At 40.5% G+C, this 23022-nt stretch overlaps 2 protein-coding genes across 6 annotated transcripts; both read left to right on the forward strand.

Moving 5' to 3' along the window:
- Positions 1 to 397: 397 nt before the first annotated feature.
- Positions 398 to 4408, forward strand: vhl (von Hippel-Lindau tumor suppressor). The gene is made up of 3 exons (XM_061784619.1): positions 398 to 830; positions 2002 to 2124; positions 2708 to 4408. The coding sequence occupies exons 1-3, from the start codon at positions 644 to 646 to the stop codon at positions 2899 to 2901; spliced, it is 504 nt and encodes a 167-aa protein (XP_061640603.1). The 5' UTR covers positions 398 to 643; the 3' UTR covers positions 2902 to 4408.
- Positions 4409 to 11141: 6733 nt separating this feature from the next.
- Positions 11142 to 21841, forward strand: tatdn2 (TatD DNase domain containing 2). Of its 5 annotated transcripts, XM_061786309.1 has the most exons (8): positions 11142 to 11401; positions 12084 to 12114; positions 12231 to 12378; positions 12539 to 12910; positions 16231 to 17181; positions 17251 to 17378; positions 18713 to 18896; positions 21461 to 21841. In XM_061786309.1, the coding sequence occupies exons 1-8, from the start codon at positions 11347 to 11349 to the stop codon at positions 21599 to 21601; spliced, it is 2010 nt and encodes a 669-aa protein (XP_061642293.1). In that variant the 5' UTR covers positions 11142 to 11346; the 3' UTR covers positions 21602 to 21841. The 5 variants fall into 5 exon arrangements, with proteins under 5 accessions (XP_061642293.1, XP_061642291.1, XP_061642292.1 ...); XM_061786307.1 differs by having other exon boundaries at positions 11148 to 11401; positions 12040 to 12378; XM_061786308.1 differs by having other exon boundaries at positions 11148 to 11401; positions 12084 to 12378.
- The last annotated feature ends 1181 nt before the right edge of the window (positions 21842 to 23022 follow it).

Below are 23022 nucleotides of genomic sequence, written 5' to 3' on the forward strand. Positions count from 1 at the left end.
AGTAGCTGAATTTCCACCGTCGCTCTGCAGGTTGACGGCGCCGGTGGCGGACGTTGTTAACCCGGGCCACGACCGATCCGGTATGGAATTCTTTGGATGAACGCTCATATTTGTTTGGCAAAGTTTTAAGCCGGATGCCCTTCTTGACGCAACCCTCTGCATTTATCCGGGCTTGGGAGCGGCCTACCATTTGCACTGGCTTGTGCCCCCCATAGGGCTCCATTCTATGTTAAATAAGGCTAATGTATTTTAAAGGGAGATAAAGTCAAGGAAAAATTGTGGTTGGTTTAAAATCCAAAAATTATTGCTTATGTATAAAGAATTTCCGAAATAAAATGAAGTCATTAATACCAAATGCTCGCTCGTCGCCCGCCCACTGACGTCACGAACCAACAACGAGTGTGGTGTCACGTGACTTCCAACCGGAAACGTGAACCTTGTAAACGAACGAGTCGAGGCGGAAGATTTTTGTTTGTTTGTTTTGTGTTTATGTTATCGTTTTAAAGGCTGCAACTTAGTGATAACAGACCTATAATTTCTGTTTCTGTAAGCGTTTGGAGGCTAGTCCGCGTTTCTAGACGCGACTCCCCGTACTGCAGTCGGAAAACAAGTTAGCATTCGCGCTAGTTGGCTAACAGCCCGGATGTCGGAAGATGGGGACCCGTCTCTGCCCCTGGTTCGCTCCCAACACAGCCGTATTCCCATGAGTCTCGTGTTCTGCAACCGCAGCCCTCGAGTGGTACGGCCACTGTGGATTGATTTCCGCGGGGAGCCACGGGCGTACAACGATTTGCAGCCGAGAACGGGACGAATCATGAACACCTACGTGGGTAAGGTTTACCCTTCACAACTGGTCAAAGTTAGGTGACTGACTGTATGGGAAAAACTCAGTGCTTCCCAACCGTTATTGAGCCAGGGCACGCATTTTACTTGGAAAAATCATGATTTACCATCAGACAAAGTTGTCACAAAAATCTATCAACAATACTGAATGATGATTTGTTGACAAATGGACTTGGTGTGAAAGCTGAACACAAAGCTTTTACAGTCGTATCTTGACTCAGGAGTTGAATTTGTTCCGTGAGCAAGCTCGTAACTTAGTGTACTCAACTCAATTGCGAAATGAATTGAAATGCCATAAATTCCCTCCTGCCCCCCAAAACACCATGATTCTTTTTGTTCTTAATAAGTACAAATAAAACTGTATTGCATGAAAACATGATAAAAGAGAAGGCAACTAAATAAACTGTTTTTTCAAAAGTATAATTACTGTACAGACAACTGTAGTATTCATGTATTGGATGTGTGCTTTTAAGGGGTGTGGCCTATTGAGTGATTTACATCAGGAGCTGGTGTTGGGTAGGCCGGTTAGTCTACTCGTGAGTGTTTGGGCGTGAGCATACAGCAGTTTGCTGTGAATGTTTTCATTTTGTATTTGTGTGTTTGACTGTTTGTTCCATTCGATAATCGACGGAAAGTGCATCGGCAGCTGTCCAGGTTCTCCTTGATCAAATTTGAGCGCATTACTGTACTTTGAATAATCCGTTTTTTTTCCCTCATTTCACTCCAGTATAGCCGATGTTGCTCGTACCTCAAATTTTGTCTCACAAAACAAAGTAAAAAAAATTGACCGAGCGAAGGCTCGTAACTTAAAAACTCGTAAATTGGAGCACTCTTAAGTCAAGGTACCACTGTATTCTGTTGTATGAAGCGACTGGTGGATACACAGGTTTATTGTACCTTCTGCCATATAGTGGAAGAGCATGTTATTGTTCTGCCTGTAACTATACGTCGTTGGCATGGATGGATGAACAAAGATGCATTATTTAGAGTACATAAATGGTTAAAAAGTTAAATTGGATACTTTCCCGCAGCACACCTGATGGTCTCTAACGACAGACTAATGTGTTGCAGCACAGTGTTTGGAAATCACTGGTGTAACTTAAGAATATTGTTGACTTGTGTTCGTGAATGTGACCACCCCCACCCCCCCTTCCTCAGGCCACCCGTGGATGTTCAAAGATGTAGAGAGTGATGACCTGTTGAGGGTGAACAACAAAGAGCTCTTCCTGCCTGCTCTGGCAGATGGTGGAAGTGCTGCATTTGTAAATATTACTCTGCCAGGTAAGTTTAGCCACACACACACACGCTGTTGCCTCCATGAGTCCGCTTCAGTTATTATTTAAATATTGTGTGGTCTTATTCAAGAGGTTTGGATTTGTAAGAACTAGGTTTTGGGTACCATTATTTGTTTTTAAAATGGAACTAGCACCAAAACAGTGCCTGATCTAACACTTGGGGAAAAAAAAGACAGAAATGAAATTCAAAGGTTTTGTAACAGATTGCTAAAAACGTATTGTTACCATGTTTAATGTCCAAATAATTTTATATTTGTAGGTGCTTTGTGAATGCAATTGTCAAATGAATGTTATATTCGTAACCTGCCGAAATGCTGCTAGAGTAATTGGTGGCATAAGCTTTTTTGGTATCAGGAGAAATGAATCAAATTCCCAAAAGAGGGGGGAAAAACAAAGGCAAAACATGTTTTTAATAATGTCATTTGCTCTGTCTATTTTTGAAGCGATTAAAATCAGAAATCCTATATTGTTTTTAAATTTAATGTTTTATTTTTAGGCCATATTGCCCATGCCTAAATCAGAACAATGATTACAGTTTCACCACATATTTAACCTGCATGTGTTCACAGTTTACAGCCTCAAGGAGCGCGCCCTTCAGGTGATCCGACACCTGGTACGGCCCGAGGACTACAGAAGTTTGGAAATAGCGCGGTGCCTCATCGAGGAGCTGGAAGACCCGCCCAGTTTGTTGAAAAGTCTACAGCGGTTGAATCAACGTGTAGAGCGCCATCTACTCGACAGAATCCAGGGCCTAGGGGAGTGATCTGTATCACTCTTGGACTGTAGCTTAGCAACAAGGCAAGCAGATAAAGACTAAGCTTTTCCTTTTCATTGTTGGATTGTTCGAACAGCTGTTTCAGAAACGTCCACCTTTCATTATGACTGAAGATCCTACTTAGCTAATCTGTTGCTCTTTGTCAGCTCCATTTCCTCTCAGTAAGAGGAATGTGGGCTGTGTTAGATAAAAATGTCTTCTGTGAAGTTGCATTTTTATTGGTCCATTGAACATGGGCAACCTTATCTGCCTTCATGACAAATGGGGTGCTTCCCAAGTAGGATGTGCGCTTCAAAAATATGCTATACAAGTCTTGGTCTTCAGAGGTTCTCTCTCACTGTGAACCCGGCACCAGACAGTCAGCCCGGACCATCAGCAGTAAGACGATGATCTATAGAGGAGCTTTCAGCACCCAAAGACATAGATGCTGGCCTCCAGAACCCAGAAGAGAGACAAGAATTACGGAATGAACATGACGTCTTCTATACATTATAATTCCAAATGAATGCAGTGCAACCTCTAAAGCCAAACACAATCCATCCCAGGATGTAGGTGTTAATATTTCAAAACAAAACATCTCAGAGGGAACAACGACCATCATAAAACCATTATTAGCTCTTAAATGTTATGTTTAAGTAATCTTTTTAACATTCTTAACTGTTGCTGGGCTTTTGCCTTATTATTTGTGCTATGCTCCTGTTACGTTGGAATAAGTAACATTTAAATGTACGACTTCATCCTCAGTTAAATATTTATATATGTAGATTTACTTTTGTATGACCTCACAGTTCTGAGGAGCGGGGTTCAATCCCCGGCCCTGCCTGTGTGGAGTTTGCATGTTCTCCTCGTGCCTGCGTGGGTTTTCTCCGGACACTCCGGTTTCCTCCCACATCCCAAAAACATGCATGGTAGGTTAATTGACGACTCTAAATTGCCTGTAGGTGTGAATGTGAGTGCAAATGGTTGGTTGTTTGTATGTGCACTGCGATGGGCTGGCAACCAGTTCAGGGTGTAAACCGCCTCCTGCCCGATGATAGCTGCGATAGGCTCCAGCACGCCCGCGACCCTAGTGAGGAGAAGCAGCTCAGAAAATGGATGGATGGACTTTTGTATGAAATCTTATCAAATGCAGGTGAGAATATATTGGCGTGTAGGTTTTGTAAACATATGCTATTTACTTTGCATTATATTAAATGTTACTCATTTTCTCCTGTATGTGCCTTTATTTGTCAAAGCTTTGGTTTAAGTTACAATCTGTTAATGTGTGAGAGAGAATTTAAATTCAATCACACTCATGAAATCTAATACAGAAGTCAGTCTCACTATTTTGTATATATTTGCTACATATATCTATTGAGCAAGCATTTGAAGACGTTTTTTTTTTACAAGTATGATTGTACAGTGCATCCAGAAAGTATTAATAGCGCTTTCCTTTTTCCACATTTTATGTTAGAGTGTTACTCCAAAATGGAATAAAGTCATATTTTGTGGTCCAGCCAGAGCCCATACTTGAATCTGATTTTAAACAGTTCTACAGAGATGGGAAAATGGCTACGCACAGACCCTCACGATCTAACTTGATGGAGCTTGAGAGGTGCTACAAAGAGGAATGGGCAAAACTGCCCGTGATTTCAGAAAAGATTTTAGGCTTTACTTGCTAACAAATGTGCATCAATTAAGTATAAGGATGTGCATACTTTCGTACATGAGATTGCTTAGTTTTGTATTTTAGTTTTTTCAAGTGGTCATTATGGGGTGTTGTGTGTATTTTTGGTGGAAAATTAATTGTATCTATTTTATAATAAGGTGCTAACATATACAGTGCATATAAAAAGTCAACACACCTGTTCAAATATGAGGTTTTTGTGATAATAAAATTAGACCAAGATAAGTCATTTAAAAACTTTTTCTACTATTAATGTCAATGGTAGAAAAAGTCTGTCTTAATTGGGGAAAAAAACATCTTTTTGAGAGGCGAAGTAAAAATAAACAGCTGTGGTTGCACAAATGTGCACACAGTCCTACAACTTGGGATGTGGTTGTGTTCAGAATTAACCTATTCAAACGTATGGTAAATGGTAGTTAGCACACAGCTGTCATATAAAAGTGCCAACCTCAAATAAATTCAGCTGTTTTTTTGTTTTGTTTTTTACTTTCGAGCAGAAGCCGGAAGGTTTTGTGCTAAAACTGACTGCTAATACAATCTGTTCATAATTCCTCCTAGGCCCCCGTTCCAGCTAAAGAAAAACAGCCCCAGGGTATGATTCTGCCACCACCATGCTTCACTGTAGTGTTCTTTGTGTGTTAACGCCGAACCTACCTTTTGGAATTCTGGCCAAAACGTTCAACCTTGGTTTCACTGGACCATAACAAAATCTCCCAAACACCTGGGAAGATGTGTTATGTTTGGCTCCAAATCACTCCATATCTTTGATGTTTATTAAGAACAACGGCAGGGGGTAACAAACAGAATAATCTTACTTTTATAGGCACTGTAAAAGGGACTTGTGTAAACAAACAATTAATGACAGGGTGGTGCTGTGGGCAGCTTTGTACTGCTTTGGGAGCAGTTGAGTAAATTGCATTGCTCAGCCATTGTAGGGAGGAGATACAGGGGCTCGTTCACTCCACCCGGCCATTTGCTAAAGCCAGTCAGGATAAAACCTGGGGCCCTTTCATCACCAGAACTATAATACAGTGGAGGTTTCAATGCAGTCTGTTATGGGATCTTGTGTGGGTTTTCTCTGGGTACTCCGGTTTCCTCCCACATTCCAAAACCTTGGTTCATTGAAGACTCTAAATTGTCCATATGTGTGAGTGGGAATGGTTGTTTCTCTATATTCACCCCTGCAATTGGTTGGCGACCAGTCCAGGGTGTACCCAGAATCAGCTGCGTAGGCTGTAGCTCTCCCTAATGAGGGCAAGCACTTCAGAAAATGGATGAATGGATGTTGAAAGCTCACATTACCGTGCACTTGATTTTGCAGCGGTAGGGTTGCAAATAGTGTCGCTCGACCATTCAGCAACACAATCAATTTCTCTGTGAGAGCGAGTGAGCTCGGTGCAGAAACGGCAGGGATATGCAGGCCGGACTAAAGCAACAAAGCTATGACTCGAGTCGTTTCAGGCGAGCGGAGATGTCATACACTACGTCTGTTTTGCTGCTGTGAGCCAACTAATATCGTCGTCATGATGCTTTCACAGCATGACGTTTTGGCCAAGGAATGATCTTGTCATGCTTCCCCATCTCCAGACTGATCACTGGAGCAAGATGAAAACAATGGTAAGATGTTCCTCTTCTTAACATTGGCGTAACGTCACTAATGTTATATCCACGTATAGGTACCAGTGTATCTTACATCACTTCCATCTGCCTTTTTGAAAGACAGGTGTGTAAACTATTCCATAGATCAGTGTTCTCCAACCTTTATAGAGCTAAGGCAAATATTTTACATTAGAAAAATCTCACGGCACAACTTTAATTGCTCACTGTGAAATCTGGGCCTGTTCTTGAGAGCCTGTTCTTTAGTGTTTTTGCAGTTACGAGCTGCCATTTGGTCAATATATATATATGACCGCTCAGTGGCTGATGCACTTTCAGCCGTTTATGGAATGAGACAAACAGTCAAACACACAAATACGAAATTAAAAAGCTCCCTATGAGACCACTGTAAGCAGAGGTGGCTATAGTAGACAAATATTGTACTCAAGTAAGAGCACTGTTACTTTAGAATAATATGACTCAAGTAAAAGTAAAAAGTAGTCCTCCAAATAGTTACTTGAGTAAGAGTAAGAAAGTATTAAGTGAAAAAGCTACTCAAGTACGAACTAGTGTGTAACTTTGGATTTATTTTTTTAATCAAAGCAGGAATGTCAAATAAAATAAAAATAACTAAATAATATATGAATGGGCAAGTTCACATTGCTGAACAATATCACTTAATCTAAAACAAATAAAATCTTTGTAAAATAACAAAATAAGGCAAATTCAGCTCCAAGAAATGGTCTAATACTATACTGTTCCCACTTGTTAAACAGCACAATATTGTAGGCTCACCAGGCAGATTACAAAAACAGGAACAAGGCTGCTGAGGATATAAAAAGTATATACACACCCCTTTTCAAATGCCAGGTTTTTGAGTTGTGAAAACCCACGCAGGCACAGGGAGAAAGTGCAAACTCCACACAGGCGAGACCAGATTTGAACCAGGGTCCTCAGAATTGTGAGGCGGATGTGTTAACCCGTTGTCCAATTTGCCTTATATATATTTATTAATTATTATTATTATTATTATTATTATTTTAACGATACCTCGCTTTTTCACTATTTTAGCCCTGACCTCCCATTTAGTTGTTTTTTTCCATGGCAATTATAATGAATGTCGAGTGTCAATTATTGGCGGATTTTCACTATTCTTGGTCAGGCCCAGTCCCTATCCACCGCAAATAGTGTGGGTCCACTGTTTTCGATGAATCACCCTCAATACAGTGCTATTTAAAAATGTTTTTTATTTTTTACAAAAAATGGATGGATGGATTAATGGCATTACAATAGGGAAACTGATTTGATATACAACTAATTGAAAGCCGTAAGCAGAGGTACCACTTTACATCACTGACACAAATGGATTAATAAAAATGCATGATTTGTAGTAAATAAATAGTAATTTTCAGACCAATTAAGTGCAAGTGGGTGACTTTCTGCAGCATCGCTCACAACACGGTTGGGAGTCACTGACATACTGTAGTTGACCAAAGTTTAGTTATGTTATACCAATGTACTGTATACCCAGTATTTTTATTTTTTTTTAAACTGCTTTTTCCTCATAGGTGCTGTAAACTGTACCACCAGCAGAATATTACCATCTTTGAATTGGAAGGAAACACACAGTTGTTGAAATAATTTTTGACACTGTTTTTTAATCATTGTCTCAATGGCAGTATCCTTTCTTGTAGGTCAGTGTTGTAAAACAGTGACACGCTCCCTCCCACCTCAACATGCCTCAACATGCCTCAGTACAGGAATGTATTCAATGAACGTGCCGGGAGGGGCTTCTGCTACTGGCTGGTGGAAAAGAAAGACTCCACATGTGAGTCTTGGTCTGACTTCCTTCTGCAACATATCTCCTACCGTACTTGACTCTGGACTTGAGACTGGTTTGTGACTTGCAAAGCAATGACTTGGTCCCACCTCCGATGCAGTAATCTAGACCAATCTCTTGTCTATGATATCCATTAGGTATCATTTTAAAGTTTAATGTTCTTTGAAATAACGATAGTTTTAAAAACATCAATATTTATCCAATTACAGATAAACGATACAGCCTTGGTACCTACAAAACAGCCCTGGGATTACCCAAAGTCTGAGAGGATTTTAATTTCCCAATCCTATGCCTTGTGTTTAATGAGTTTAGTAAAAACGTTCACACATTCTTTTTTATTTTTATTTTTCACCTTTGCACTTAAGGTGGAACTTTTATTGGATGGAACTTGTCTTTAGATGTGGCTGAATTTGGCACGGCGGAACAGTGAACGTGTGGTTAGCACATCTGCCTCACAGTTCTGAGAACTGGGGTTTAAATCCCGGCCCCGCCTGTGTGGAGTTTGCATGTTCTCCCCGTGCCTGCGTGGGTTTTCTCCGGGTACTCCGGTTTCCTCCCACCTCCCAAAAACATGCGTGGTAGCTTAATTGAAGACCCTAAATTGCCCGTAGGTGTGAATGTGAGTGTGAATGGTTGTTTGTTTCTATGTGCCAGTGTACCCTGCCTCTCACCCGAAGATAGCTGGGATAGGTTACTGTACGCCAGCGACCCTAGTGAGGAAAACAAGATGGTCCCCCAGCGCGTTATTCGCATGAGGTTCGAGCATTACTGGATAAGCAGTTCCCGGATCGGTGGTTTGGTCATTGTGGTCCTATGGAATGGGCTCCCCTTTCACCCGATCATACACCATATTTTTTTCTTGTGGAGTTACATCAAGTCCAAAGTCTATGGAACAAGCCCTCAGACTCTCCCAAAGCTTGAAGAACACATCAGAAATACATGTGCTTCAGTGACTACCGACAAGTTGTCTGATGTTGGTCAGGCATAGATGAACATTGCAAATCAAAAATGGTACCACAAATATTCTCAATTAATGTAATGTTGACCATGTGAATTTCATCCAGTTTCTTTCAATTAGATTTTCAATAAACAATACAAAAACCATGAGTGATTTTTGAAACACCCTGTACAACCATTCACACTTGCGTTCCCACCTATGGACAATTTGGAGTCTCCAATTAACCTAACATGAATGTTTTGGAATGTGAGAGGAAGCCAGCATAAAGTAAATTCAAACCCGACACAGGGAAGCGGGAGCCGAGATTCAAACTTCTCGACAGTACAGTACTTCTAACCACTACGTTGACTTGAACAGTTCAAAAATTTCAATCATGTGCTGATTGAACAGGTTGTACAGGTTTGAATCATCATGAATCACGCAAGACATTAGTAAATATCCCAGGACCACAGTTTAGTTAGCATGAAATGATAAACTCGAAATGTTTTTTCTTGGCTTTTTGAGACCACACTTACACATTTCCACCATTTATCAACGTTATTGTGCAGTGTTTTGCTTTCTTGTGACTGGTAATGGTGGTTAGCTTATTTTTACACTTCTATGACAGTAAAGAATGTTAAAATGTTATTTCAAACAGTTAATAAATGTTTTACAATGGCAACAGTTTCACCCTGCAATGGATTATTATTTCCATTATTTGCAAGGGGGAAACTATTGTACAGTAGTAGTAAAAAGTAGTAGTAGTTTATCTAATTTTGAGTTTTACATTATGAGTTAAACTAAAATAAATGACCTTTTCATAACAACGTTCTAATTTGTTGAGATGCAGCTGTATGACGACATTTCAGTGGATGTGTTCAGTAAGGTTTGATGCTTGGTAGTTCATGATATTTTGTCGCTACATTGGAGCTAAATAAGGTATCCAACATTTTTAATCTTGCAGTGACTGATTGCATATTAATTATTATGAGTTGTTTCTGAAGCCCTTTAAAATTAATTATACCCCAGTGTGATTTGTTTACTTTGTAATGTTTGCAATATGTTAATTTCCTTTCTAGTAGGATATTATGAAATGCTAGTTGTGTAAATTTTTATATTTATTTTCTCGTAAAAGAAACAAATTGCATTATGAATTCTCACTGCCAGTTATCGAGTGCACTAATTTAAAACTTTGTATCCATCTGTATGTACTATTTAAAACTTGATGGGTCCTTTTTTTATGACAGAGTTCTGTTCTTACAGTGGCTATGTACGAATTTCAACTAAACTCGAACGTGCTGTATCACTAACCTACCTAACTCCATCCATCCATTTTCTGAGCTGCTTCTCCTCACTAGGGTCGCGGGCGTGCTGGAGCCTATTGCAGCTATCATCGGGCAGGAGGCGGGGTACACCCTGAACTGGTTGCCAGCCCATCGCAGGGCACATATAAACAAACAACTATTTGCACTCACATTCACACCTACGGGCAATTTAGAGTTGTCACTTAACCTACCATGTATGTTTTTGGTATGTGGGAGGAAACCGGAGTGCCCGGAGAAAACCCACGCAGGCACGGGGAGAACATGCAAATTCCACACAGGTGGAACCCCAGTCCTCAGAACTGTGAGGCAGATGCTGTAACCAGTCGTCCACCGTGCCGCCCTATTAACATCAAACAATCAAAATATAAAACTAAGTACGGCGGTAACTGAGCATGCCTTGTTGTGCAGCATAACGTCTCACACCAGTGATCTACTGTAGTTCATTGCACACAGTTTGTAACCTCAAAATGTCATAATTATAGTAGACATTTGTTATTTTTTAAAATTATATTAGATATGACATGTTTAACCTCGGGAACATGTATTGGTAGAACTCAAGGAGAAAAAATAGTATTAGTATTTAGTATTAGCATTTGATGATTAAAACCAGGGTGGATTTTATTTTCATCAGATTAGTGCTCTGTGACTCAGCAAATTCTAGCTAGCTATCTGTTCACAAAGAACTTTTTCATTGTATACGTGTGTGCGTGTATATAATGTAGTTTAGGTTTTTCATAGTTTAGCCTAACAGTGTGGAAATTAGTGTTTTTATTGGGACGGAAAAGGCACCAATAGCCAGGAATGACCCAAATACAACAAAATATTCGTATGAAAAACGAATGAATGAAAGTAGTATTAGTAGTAGTAGTAAATCCCACTCTAATGGTCGCACCTGTTTTCTTGACCAATTCTCGCGAGGCCAACACACAACTGTCTCCATCGAGCGTTAGAAAACGCTACAGCCAAACATTTTATTCGTAAATAAAACATGTCAAGTTTCTTGTCGAAAAAAAAAAAACTGTCCAAGCTTTATGGTAGATATTGACTCACCGAAACGGAGTGGACACAGATGATTGTAATCCGAAATCTACTAACATTCCTACATTTTATTCCGTCGAGAGAAGGTAACTTTTGTCGATGATATATTTTAAAACTTAATTTACACACACTTTCATTTTCATGTGCGTACCTTTCAAAACTAGAAACGTGCGGTTATTTATGTTTTCGCTTTAAAATGTCATGTTTCCTTTTTCAGTCTACTGTCGGCCTACAGGTAGCGCTCAAAAATGGCTAATGCTGAGCTAGCTCATTAGTCGGTTTAATAGCCGAATGCGAGCTGACTACCGAGAATATTAAAGTTCCGATATATTTGTTAGTTGCCGCACAAAAATTACATAATTCCTGGGTTATTTTTTGTTATGTTTCACTGGCAGTAGAATGTTTACCAAGTGGCTTAATCTTTGGTGGACTCCATTTTGTACAAGGACATTACAGTATTGCGTCATACTATTTTCAAGCATTTTCTACACTGCATATCCTCACTCGGGTCGCGGGTATGCTGGAGCCTATCCCAGCTAGGACTAATTTTCGTTCGAATATTATGGCCCTGTTTTCCAAACAAAATATTAGAAACATCTGCTTAAAGCTACATTTACAACCACATTTATAAAAAAATTGTTAAATTGCATGCTTCAATCTTTGATGCAGTTTTTGTATCCTATTTTGTGACTGTTGTGTGTTTTTGTTTTGTTTTGTAATACAGGTCGTTATGGTCAATTTCCCCCTGAATTATCTATCTGTATCTAGGTCATCCAAGATGGACAGCAGCAGGAAGAAGGTGGCTTTTAAGATATCAAAGCTTCAAAGAGTTTTCTCCACACCCCTTTGTGCCAGTCAAAGAAATGTGACACTCACACCTCCGAAAGTGTTCCCTAAAGCAGAGTTGTCCCTCAGAGACTCTCCAGGACCAGGCGGCTTTGGCGAGCTGAGTCTGGACACCCCAAAGAGGAAAGCCGAGGCGTTCCCTGATGCTGTTGCCTCGCAAAGCAAAGCCGAGCTGAGGAAGCGCACCAAGAAGTCTTTCGAAACATTCACATCCCAGGTGACTATGTGCAGTAAGTCATCCTGATGATTTTTATTGTACAATTAAATTCACATGAACAGACATTATGAGATGGAAGCCAAGTAGAAATGCCGTGTATGATGTTACGGGGGAATCCTGCGACTTAATTAACAATATTTGTTCTTTGGGCATCTCACAGGACACCGATTTGCTGGAGGCTACACAGAGCGACGTATCCCTGCTTCCCTCTCACTCATTCTTCAAGAAGAAGGACAGCGCGCCAGAGGAGGGCTTGAAGGCAATCTACAAGATGGCATTATCTGGAGCCGTGAGGAGCAGGGGATTGAAGAGCACCCCTGCAAAATGCAGCACTGACACTGGCTGCCGGTCTTTGAGCCCTGCAAGCCCTTATATGAAGACTGAAGAACACAGTCAGACTTCGCTCACACGCTGCTGGTCACCACAGCTGGGAAAAAAGTGTGATGTCAGTGAAGATCAGATCTCAACTTCTCGGGCTGTTGTGATTTCAGTTGACCAAAAAGATGGCACGGTCTCTCAAGGGGGTGAAAGGGTAAGTCCCAATTAATCAATAGAAACCGATTGTTTTTATTCTTCTATACAGTGCTTGTCATAAAAGAGGACACCCAAACGAATTGGTTAGAAAACCTTGAGTCCCCTTTCAGAGTAATGGATTAAAAGCTTACTTTTCAAAGGGGTATTGTACATACAAATTTCCATCAACCCAGTCATTTCATACTGTATATTGATTATCCTGTTCAGGGTCACAGGGAAGCTGGAGTCTATCCTAGCTGTCTTTTGAGAGGCCGGTTCACTCTGGACTGGGCGGAGACGTAAAAGGTGGCATTTTTCCACCTTGTTTCCGTATAACTGTTCTGTATAAGAGGTATTGCCACAGAATGGGAAGACAAAGTGGTCCTGGCAATTCTGCCTATGATCAGAACTGTAATCTCGGGTACTAAACTATATGCCCTGGTCCCAGCATCACGCAGTACCTCCCGCCTGTGTTACAGGTCTGATGCTACCTCAAAGGTAATATATTTGCTGGCCAACTTTCTGTCTTGGATTTCCTTGATGTTTATTAAATGACAGTGACCAAAAAGTGGAAACTGCAGGCTTTCACTGGCGGTGTAAAAGTGGCTCGAGTAAACAAACAACAACGCATGGTGGTGCATTGCCCAGCGTTGTACTGCTTTGGGAGCAGTTGAGTAAATTGTTTGCTCAAGGGCACCTCTGCCAGTGCGGGAAGGGAATACAGGGGCTTTTTTACTCCACAGGCCCATATGCTGAAGCCAGTCAGGGCATCAAACCTGGAGCCTTTTGATTAGTTGAGCTATATAGTACATTGGAAGTTTGAATCCAATCTGTTACTGTTAAGCCTCTGAAAATCTGAATTATAAATTACTTTTGCCCTGGTAAAACCTTTCTTAACTGTACAGACATGTTTTTGTAATGTTTTAATCGTTATACAAGTGTAAGAATAAGGTAACCGCTGTTAATATTGAATCGAATTCAACTTTAATAAGTACTTTTAAAGCAAGCACATTGCACCAAATTGATATATAAAGCAATAAATAACACGTAAGACGAAAGAGGTTCACATAAAACAAAGGTAAATAAATAAATATACCAATGCCGGTCTTAAAAGGAGAAATAAAATCAATGGAATAAAAAATAATAATTTAAATAAGTCAAAATCGCAGTTGTCAAAGGCCAAGTAGTAGACATTTAAAAACGGATAAAGAAGAGTCCTGTGCTGAGGATGTTTGTTCTATTTTGGACTGGCAACGTCAAAGACTAGCTCCCCTCTCACCCTGGTTAGTTTTTCTCCCAGTCAGGATCAGCTGACCAGCTTAGCTGAAAGAGGAAGCAGGCTCTAACGAGTGAAGAAGCTCAGAGAGGTAGGCAGAGACAAGAGTATTTAGTGATTTAAAAGCAAATACAACAATTTTCAATGGATCTAATGAAATGGTTGGCTTGGTTATAGTGGTCAAGGAACCCAGATCTAACAGTGTTCCCAGTAGAGCCACCAAAGCGTTGCAACTTAAATAAAAGGTTCAGAGCCAGCCAGGCCTTTATATCATCGAGGCATTTGAGCAATGGAGTGAGGGAAATATCCATCCATTTTCTGAGTCACTTCTCCTCACTAGGGTCGCGGGCGTGCTAGAGCCAATCCCAGCTATCATCGGGCAGGAGCCGGGGTACACCCTGAACTGGTTGCCAGCCAATCGCAGGGCACATACAAACAAAACAACCATTCGCACTCACATTCACACCTACAGGCAATTTAGAGTCTCCAATTAATGCATGTTTTTGGGATGTGGGAGGAAACCGGAGTGTCCGGAGAAAAACCCACGCAGGCACGGGGAGAACATGCAAACTCCACACAGGCGGGCGGGGCCGGGGATTGAACCCTGTTCCTCAGAACTGTGAGGCTGACGCTCTAACCAGTCGGCCGCCGGAAATATTTATTTATTTATTTATTTTTAGAGTCACATACATTTGGGTGTGAGCTGGATGTTAAAAGTCTTATCCTAAATGATAAATGTACAATATGTCATGGAGTTTTATTAACATTCTTATATGTCACACAAATTTAAAAAGCGCTGAACAATTCAAATGTAAAATGGTATGACAGTAAAACACTGTATATGCATCTTATCACAACTAAGTGAGAGTGGTCCATATTTTAATAGCGAGAGACCAGTTATCGGCGCCTATGTTTGACATTGACTCATATCGGCGTCTGCCTTTTTAAAAAAAAAAAAAAAAAAAAAAAAAAAAAAAAATGCTCATAAGAGAGCAATTTAAAATTGGATAAACTTTAGGAAACTATTTACATTTTCAGTTAACTCTACAAGAGCTGCTGCTGACCGAAGGAATAACATATGTTTCTGTTTGAACGTAAAACAAAGATATGTGAAAGATTAACATTTCAGTTGGATTTAAAAAAAATTGGAAAAAAAAAGATAATTTGTAAAACTTTAGAAAGCTGTTTATTGTTTAAGTTTTCATTTTACTGTGTGCACATGCTGCTGAGCCTGGGTGCTCCTTGCACTTTGTTAGAATTTTAAAACAAAAATGTCTATGGTCTAAGATACAAAAAATAAAATAAAACCTTTCACACGTTGCAAATCTGAAAAGCTGTTCAATAAACATATGCTGAAAAGGAATTTAAAAAATGTTAACTGTTGGAGTTTGTCTTGCCCAAAAATTTAAGACGCCAATATTTTCCTTTTTACTGCAAAGTAATATCGGCTCCATATCGGTTAGCGGCCTCCTTGACTACTAATAATTAGTATCGGTATCTGCCATGAAAAAACATATTGGTCTGTCTCTATATTTTAGAATAAGATGTGCATTTTTCCCCACAAGTGTTTGTCAATTTCCAGATTGTATCCCCTCAGGTAGTAACGCGTTTGAGTGGTTACCACATCCGCCAAGATTGCATCACCTCAGGTGGTGACACGTTGTTTGAGTGGTTAGCACATCGGCCTCACAGTTACGAATTTGGGAGTTTGAATCTGGGCTCCGGCCTTTATCTGTGTAGAGTTTGCATGTTCTCCTCATGCTTGCGTGGATTTTCTCCAGGTAATCCGGCTTCCTCCCACGTTTGAAAAACAAACGTTAGGTTGTTTGGAGACTCCAAGTTGTCCATGTGAATGTGAGTGTGAATGGTTGTCTTTCTGTATAAGCCCTGCAAGCCTCAGGTGCTTCATGGGTTCTGTGATTTCAGTATTACCACTACTATTTTTAATTCAAAACTGCATCTCGAATCCTTCTGTTCTCGCTGACGTGATTTACTGTCAAGCTCCATATATTTATGTTAAAGTGATGTTTCATAATAGTTTCAATGTTGTTGTTGTCTTTCAGGGTGTTGTGCTGGATGAAGTTGTAATAGGTCGTCATTACTCCCAAGACAACGTACCTGCTTCAGAGACTGAACCTCAAACACGGGACATTGAATCTTCATTCCCTCCTCTTGAGTATCTTCCAGATTCCTTGTCTTGCTGTATAACTCTTCAGGATGAGCCCGCTGACGGCTGGAAATGTCTGAGTCCGCCAGTGAATAATAGCTTTGGTGCTACAGCTCCCTCTTCATCCCCAACAGAATGCAGTGGAAACTTGAGGGCGATGAGTTCTTTCCCCATGTCACAGAGAGCATTTGTTGTCTCATACACGCAGCAAGAAACCCGAAGTCCTTCAGCAGTGGCCAGAGTGGATCCCAAGACTCTAAACCCCAATACTTTCGACTTTAAAAGCATTGTGGATTCAGCAGACCCCTTTGCTCTGCCACTATATTCGAACAGTAGCCAGAGTACCACCGCAGCCACACGCAGACAGTCATACGCTGGCTCTTCCGTCCATTCCCCGCGCTACTCATTTCAACATGACAGGCCACCTAAAACAAGACTGTCCATGGGGGAGCCTCAACACCTTTGGTCAAGTTACCCCCACAGTGCCGGTGGCTTTATAGATGCACACTGCCATCTTGACATGCTGTACGGAAAACTGCGCTTCCGTGGTTCTTTTGGCCGCTTCCGAAGTCTCTACCGCAGCAGCTTTCCGTCTGAGTTTCAAGGCTGTATTGCGGACTTCTGCAACCCACGGCTCATGTCCAAGGAAGCCCTGTGGGAGGGTCTCCTGGATGAAGACATTGTTTGGGGGGCTTTTGGGTGCCACCCACACTTTGCTCACGAGTACTCCAATGTCAATGAGCGCAGCATACTGAAAGCCATGGGGCATCCAAAAGCCGTGGCATTTGGCGAGATGGGTTTGGACTATTCCCACAAAAACTCCACCTGCACCCGCAAGCAAAAAGAGGTAGGGTCGGTATTTCTAATCGGAATTGAATTGAATAAAGTCGCCATGACTCCTTCTCTTGATGTGAAGGTGTTTGAGCGGCAGCTGCAGTGGGCTGTGGCCATGAACAAGCCTCTGGTCATCCACTGCAGGGATGCAGATGATGACCTGATGACAATCTTGAAGAAGTGCGTCCCCAGAGATTACAAAATTCACAGGTTTGTATTGACTTGGTCTTTTTGGCTCTTGACATTTTACTACCTGATTTTCAGGGCTGTCCAAAGTAGGGGCCACTTTCAGCACGCTACACGTTTTTATTTATTTATTTATTTATTATTGGCCTGTTGCGTATTCTCATCAGTAGTGAAATACATTGCCCGCTTGTGATGAGAAACTGTTGAAAGCTATGACACTATTTTTAAGTTAAAATAGTGAAGAAAGCTTCACATTAAAAGATAACCTCACTTTTTTTTATTTTTATTTAAAAAATGTAATGAACATTTGACACCATTTTTTTTATTTGTATTTTTTATTTGGAATTAAAACAAAAAATGTTGCAGGATATTACACTGCTTTTTAACATTTTTAAAGTAGAATTTTATGAGGTATTGACTATTTTTATTTTTTAAAATGAAAATAAATTAACCCTGGCACCGCCTGTGTGGAGTTTGCATTTATCCCCGTGCCTGCGTGGGTTTTCACCGGGCACCCCGGTTTCCTCCCACATCACAAAAACATGCATGAATTGGAGACTCTAAATTTCCCGTAGGTGTGAATGTGAGTGCGAATGGTTGTTTGTTTGTATGTGCCCTGCGATTGGCTGGCAACCAGTTCAGGGTGTTCCCCGCCTCTTGTCCGATGATAGCTGGGATAGGTTCCAGCACGCCTGCGACCCTAGTGAGGAGAAGTGGCTCAGAAAAAGGATGGATGGATGAAAATAAATTGAAAAGTTCTATGTTGGTGGTGGTTAGCAAAGCTACCTCACAGTTCTGATCAAATCTGGCCTCGCCTATGTGGAATTCACGTTCTACCCGTGGCTGCGTAAGTTTTTCCGGGTACTCTGGTTTCCTCCCACATTCCAAAAACATGCATGGTAGGTTAATTGAAGACTCAATTGTCCGTAGGTGTGAATGTGAGTGCGAATGGTTGTTTGTATGTAGTAGTATGTTCCATGCGATTGGATGGCGACCACTTCAGGGTGTACCCTCCCTCTCGCCCAAAAATAGCTGGAATAGGCTTCAGCATGCCCGCGACTCTAGTGAGGATAAGGGGTCCGGAAAAAGGATGGATGGAAGTTCCATGTTACAAGATATGTTTTTATTTTATTTTTTTTTAAATAAAAAAAAAAATGTAACACATATGGAATGATACAAGATATCAAACTTAAGCCCTGCAGCATACTGCGATTTAATTTATATACTGTATATAATTGGTCATTGCAAACAGCCTCATAATATCCGGAGTCTCTCCCTATTCTCGCCCATTTTCCTTGCGACAATCCTTTTCCTTGACAAGTTCGCCGTGTTTTTTGTGCTTTTATGTTTGATTGTAGGCACTGTTTTACAAACAGCTATCGAGTGATCGAGCCTTTCCTGGAAGAGTTCCCCAACCTGTATGTGGGCTTCACAGCCTTGATCACCTATAACAGTGCCATGGAGGCCCGAGATGCTGTCCGCAAAATCCCTCTTGACCGCATTGTGTTGGAGACAGACGCACCGTATTTCCTGCCAAGACTGGTATGTGTACATTTAAGTGTTAAAATGTAAACAGTTGTTCTGTGTTTAACGACAAACTGAGCATTAGCAACATTATGTTGATGTATTTTATTATAACATTAAATATTATTAATCCTCATAAATGATCGTGTATACCAAAATATGGAACTTCATTAAATAGACTCCTTCAGCATTAAACTCTATACATATATCAAACGATGAATAAATGTGTTAAACAAAATTGAGTTGTGGCTCTACTGATGCTGTTTGTGGAATTAGGCGGGCCGTACTGCAGTTTCTAACATCACCATCAGTTTTGGCTTTGATATCCATTCAGTTATAATCCTGCGCCTGGCAGTGAAGAATACCTTATTGTATCACACGATGCAAAAATAAAAAATTCAAAAATACATATAATGATGTAAAAACTTAGTGGGTACGGAGCGTTAAATTTTAAACCCTTAAATGTTTCACTCTGTTATATTGCAGCCATTTGTTAAAATAATTTAAGTTAATTTTTTGTCCTCATTAATGTACACACAGCACCCCATATTGACAGGAAAAAAAAACGTAATTGTTGAAATCTTTGCTGATTTATTAAAGAAAAACTGAAATATCACACAGCCAAAAGTATTCAGACCCTTTGCTGTGACACTCATATATTTAACTCTGATGCTGTCCGTTTCTTCTGATCATCCTTAAAATGGTTCTACACCTTGATTGGAGTCCAGCTGTGTTTGATTATACTGATTGGACTTGATTAGGAAAGCCACACTCCTGTCTAAATAAGACCTTACAGCTCACAGTGCATGTCAGAGCAAATGAGAATCATGAGGTCAAAGGAACTGCCTGAAGAGCTCAGATACAATGGCAATGCACAGATCTGGCAAAGGTTACAAAAAAAAATTCTGCTGCACTTAAGGTTCCTAAGAGCACAGTGGCCTCCATAATCCATAAATGGAAGACATTTGGGACGATCAGACCCCTTCCTAGAACTAAGCAATTGGGGGAGAAGAGCATTGGTGAGAGAGGTAAAGAAGAACCCAAAGATCACTGTGGTTGAGCTCCAGAGATGCAGTCGGGAGATGGGCGAAAGTTCTAGAAAGTCAACTCAGGACTTTATGGCAGAGTGGTCTGACGGAAGCCTATCCTCAGTGCAAGCCACATGAAAGCCTGCATGGAGTTTGCTAAAAATCACCTGAAGGACTCCAAGATGGTGAGAAACAATATTCTCTGGTCTCATGAGACCAAGATAGAAATTGTTGGAATTAATTCTAAGTGGCATGTGTGGAGAAAACCAGACACTGCTCATCACCTCTCCAATACAGTCCCAACAGTGAAGCATGGTGGTGGCACCATCATGCTTTGGGTGTGTTTTTCAGCTGGAGAGACAGGGAGACTGGTTCCAATCAAAGAAAAGATGAATGCGGCCACATCACCTGTCCAATACAGTCCGGTGGCAGCATCATGCTGTGGGTGTGTTTTTCAGCTGCAGCGAGAGGGAGACTGGCTGCAATCGAAGAAAAGATTAATGTGGCCAAGTACAGGGATATCCTGGACAAAAACCTTCTCCAGAGTGCTCAGAACCTCAGACTGGGCTGAAGTTTCACCTTCAAAAAAGACAATGACCCCTAAGCACACACCTAAAATACCGAAGGTGTGGCTTCAGAACAACTCCGTGACTGTTTTTGAATGGCCCAGCCAGAGCCCTGACTTAAACCCAATTGAGCATCTCTGGAAATGGCTGCAAACCAACGTTCACCATCCAACCTAACAGAACTGGAGAGGATCTGCAAGGAGGAATAGCAGATGATCACCAAATCCAGGTGTGAAAAACGTGTTGCATCATTCCCAAAAAGACTCATGGCTGTATTAGCTCAAAAGGGTGCTTCTACTAAATACTGAGCAAAGGGTCTGTATACTCATGGCTGTGTGATATTCAAGTTTTTCTTTTTTAATAAATCTGCAAATTTTGTTTTATTTTTTTCTGTCAATATGGGGTGCTGTGTATACATTAATGTGGAAAAAAATGAAGTTAAATTATTTTAGCAAATGGCTGCAATATAAAAAAGTGAAAAATTTAAGATGGTCTGAAACCTTTCCGTACTCACTGTAATTTTACTGCATTGAAGAAAATGTATTCTCTTGTAAACTGCTGATTCGCTCCCAAGTCTCACCAGATGAGTTACCTTGTTTTACTTTCGCTACACTTTCACAAACAGAACATTCTCAAATGAGGTATAGTACTTCATATTTAGTGGTGCTGCAGCTTGATCAATTTACTAACACTTCGTAAGCATGACCAATCAACCAAGATAGGCTAAATTGATGAGGTAATATAGCAGGATCACTTACTTTTTGAGTTTGCAGCCACCTTATCTTTATTTATACACTTGAATCACTGCTCTGTATTAAATAGAAAATGCCAATTTGAAAAATCTCCGTAATGTAGTCACATTAGAGGTTGAAGGGAATTGTTTTTAATTTATTGATTCACAAGTAATTTTATCCTAGCACGCTAAACGTGGGCTACAATTTTATTGTTATTGTGCAGCAGAGGTCATATTTTTCTTGCATTCTAACAGGTGAACAAAGATCTCTGCAGATTTTCCCATCCAGGACTGGGCATCCACACACTGCAGGAGCTTAGTCTGCTTAAGGGGGAGGACATGCCCACCGTGCTCACCACCATCCGAAACAACACCACTCAACTTTACGGCATCTGAGTGCCAGAGAGGATGGTGTTGTATGTTAGAAAAGTCAACTTGCTTGGAGCTGGTTTGTTTGTGGCTCCGTACTAATCATTCTGAGTAGCTCTAGTTTTATACGTGTACATTGTGCTGTTGCATTATAAGCAGTTATTATTAGAATCCAACATTGTTGTTGTTTTACTTGGTTTAACATGTTTTATCTGGTCTGTTTTGATTTGGTTTGACAGCATGTCAAATAAATTAAATACTTATGTAGTTTTGTTTTTGATGCAGCGGTGCTCACAAGAAGACACAGCAGTACATTAAGATGTGAAGTAGACAAGCAAAATGTATTTAAAGTGCATTAGTGATTTCAGGAATGAAGTACCTCTGAGGGACAAGCACATTTCCACTTAAATGTTCAGTTTGAGGGCTTTTGATTTTGAGCAAGCAAGGTCTAGAATTGACATTGATGGCTCTGACTCATTGAAAACGGTTTGGGGTGTGCTGTTCCCAGTTTGTAAATAAATACAAGTCCAACATGTAGGTCAGAGCACATGTGCCCAATACATGCGGTAACACATCCACCTCTGCTGTGATGTCTGACCTTCTTGCTCTAGACAGAAATGAAGGTTTTGCAGTTTTTCTCTGCTAGTTTAACCTTTTTTTTTTTTCTTTCAAAGCATCATGGGTAATAAATGTTTTGTGTTAGTGGAATTGAAGGGAATGTGCCACAAAGATTCAAAACAAATTAGATGAAATCTGTGTGTTAAAAGAGTGAGTATTTGAATGCAAAGGTGGGGAAACAGGCCGCTCATTATTGCAATTAAGCTGGTTTTTCAAAGTCCATTCATCCATTTTCTGAGCCGCTTTTCCTCACTAGGGTCGCGGGCGTGCAGGAGCCTATCCCAACTATCATCGGGCAGGAGGCGGGGTACACCCTGAACTGGTTGCCAGCCAATCGCAGGGCACATATAAACAAACAACCATTCGCACCTACGGGCAATTTAGAGTTGTCAGTTACCACGCATGTTTTTGAGATGTGGGAGGAAACCGGAGTGCCTGGAGAAAACCCACCCAGGTACGGGGAGAACATGAAAACTCCACACAGGCAGGGCCGGGGATTGAACCCTAGTCCTCAAAACTGAGGCAGACGCGCTAACAAGTCGGTCACCGTGCTGCGGTTTTTTAAAGTATTTTTAAAAATTAATTTAAATCAGTAATTGATCAATTGATTTGTAAATGAAACACTAAAAAGTTGTTTTTTTTACTTTGGTAGATTACAACTATTATAAAAAAATATGAATTATTACTAAAATATAAGTACATAAAATAGAATTGTTACTAAAACGAAACTACAATTTTACATTCTTAAATCGGTATTTGTAATTCTGAATAATACAATATAGAATGCATTAACTACTCTTAACACATGTCATTTTGTAACTTCCATTTTT

Source organism: Phyllopteryx taeniolatus, chromosome 9, assembly GCF_024500385.1.
Source record: "Phyllopteryx taeniolatus isolate TA_2022b chromosome 9, UOR_Ptae_1.2, whole genome shotgun sequence".
Taxonomy (NCBI): Eukaryota; Metazoa; Chordata; class Actinopteri; order Syngnathiformes; family Syngnathidae; genus Phyllopteryx; species Phyllopteryx taeniolatus.

Bases quoted from the DNA above. Each gene is read 5' to 3' on its own strand.
- vhl (XM_061784619.1), top strand. From the start codon at position 644: ATGTCGGAAGATGGGGACCCGTCTCTGCCCCTGGTTCGCTCCCAACAC. The intron at 831-2,001 runs GTAAGGTTTACC...CCCCTTCCTCAG, and splicing joins AATCATGAACACCTACGTGG to GCCACCCGTGGATGTTCAAA. The intron at 2,125-2,707 runs GTAAGTTTAGCC...ATGTGTTCACAG, and splicing joins TGTAAATATTACTCTGCCAG to TTTACAGCCTCAAGGAGCGC.
- tatdn2 (XM_061786307.1), top strand. From the start codon at position 12,046: ATGGTCAATTTCCCCCTGAATTATCTATCTGTATCTAGGTCATCCAAG. The intron at 17,379-18,712 runs GTTTGTATTGAC...GTTTGATTGTAG, and splicing joins AGAGATTACAAAATTCACAG to GCACTGTTTTACAAACAGCT. The intron at 18,897-21,460 runs GTATGTGTACAT...GCATTCTAACAG, and splicing joins CGTATTTCCTGCCAAGACTG to GTGAACAAAGATCTCTGCAG.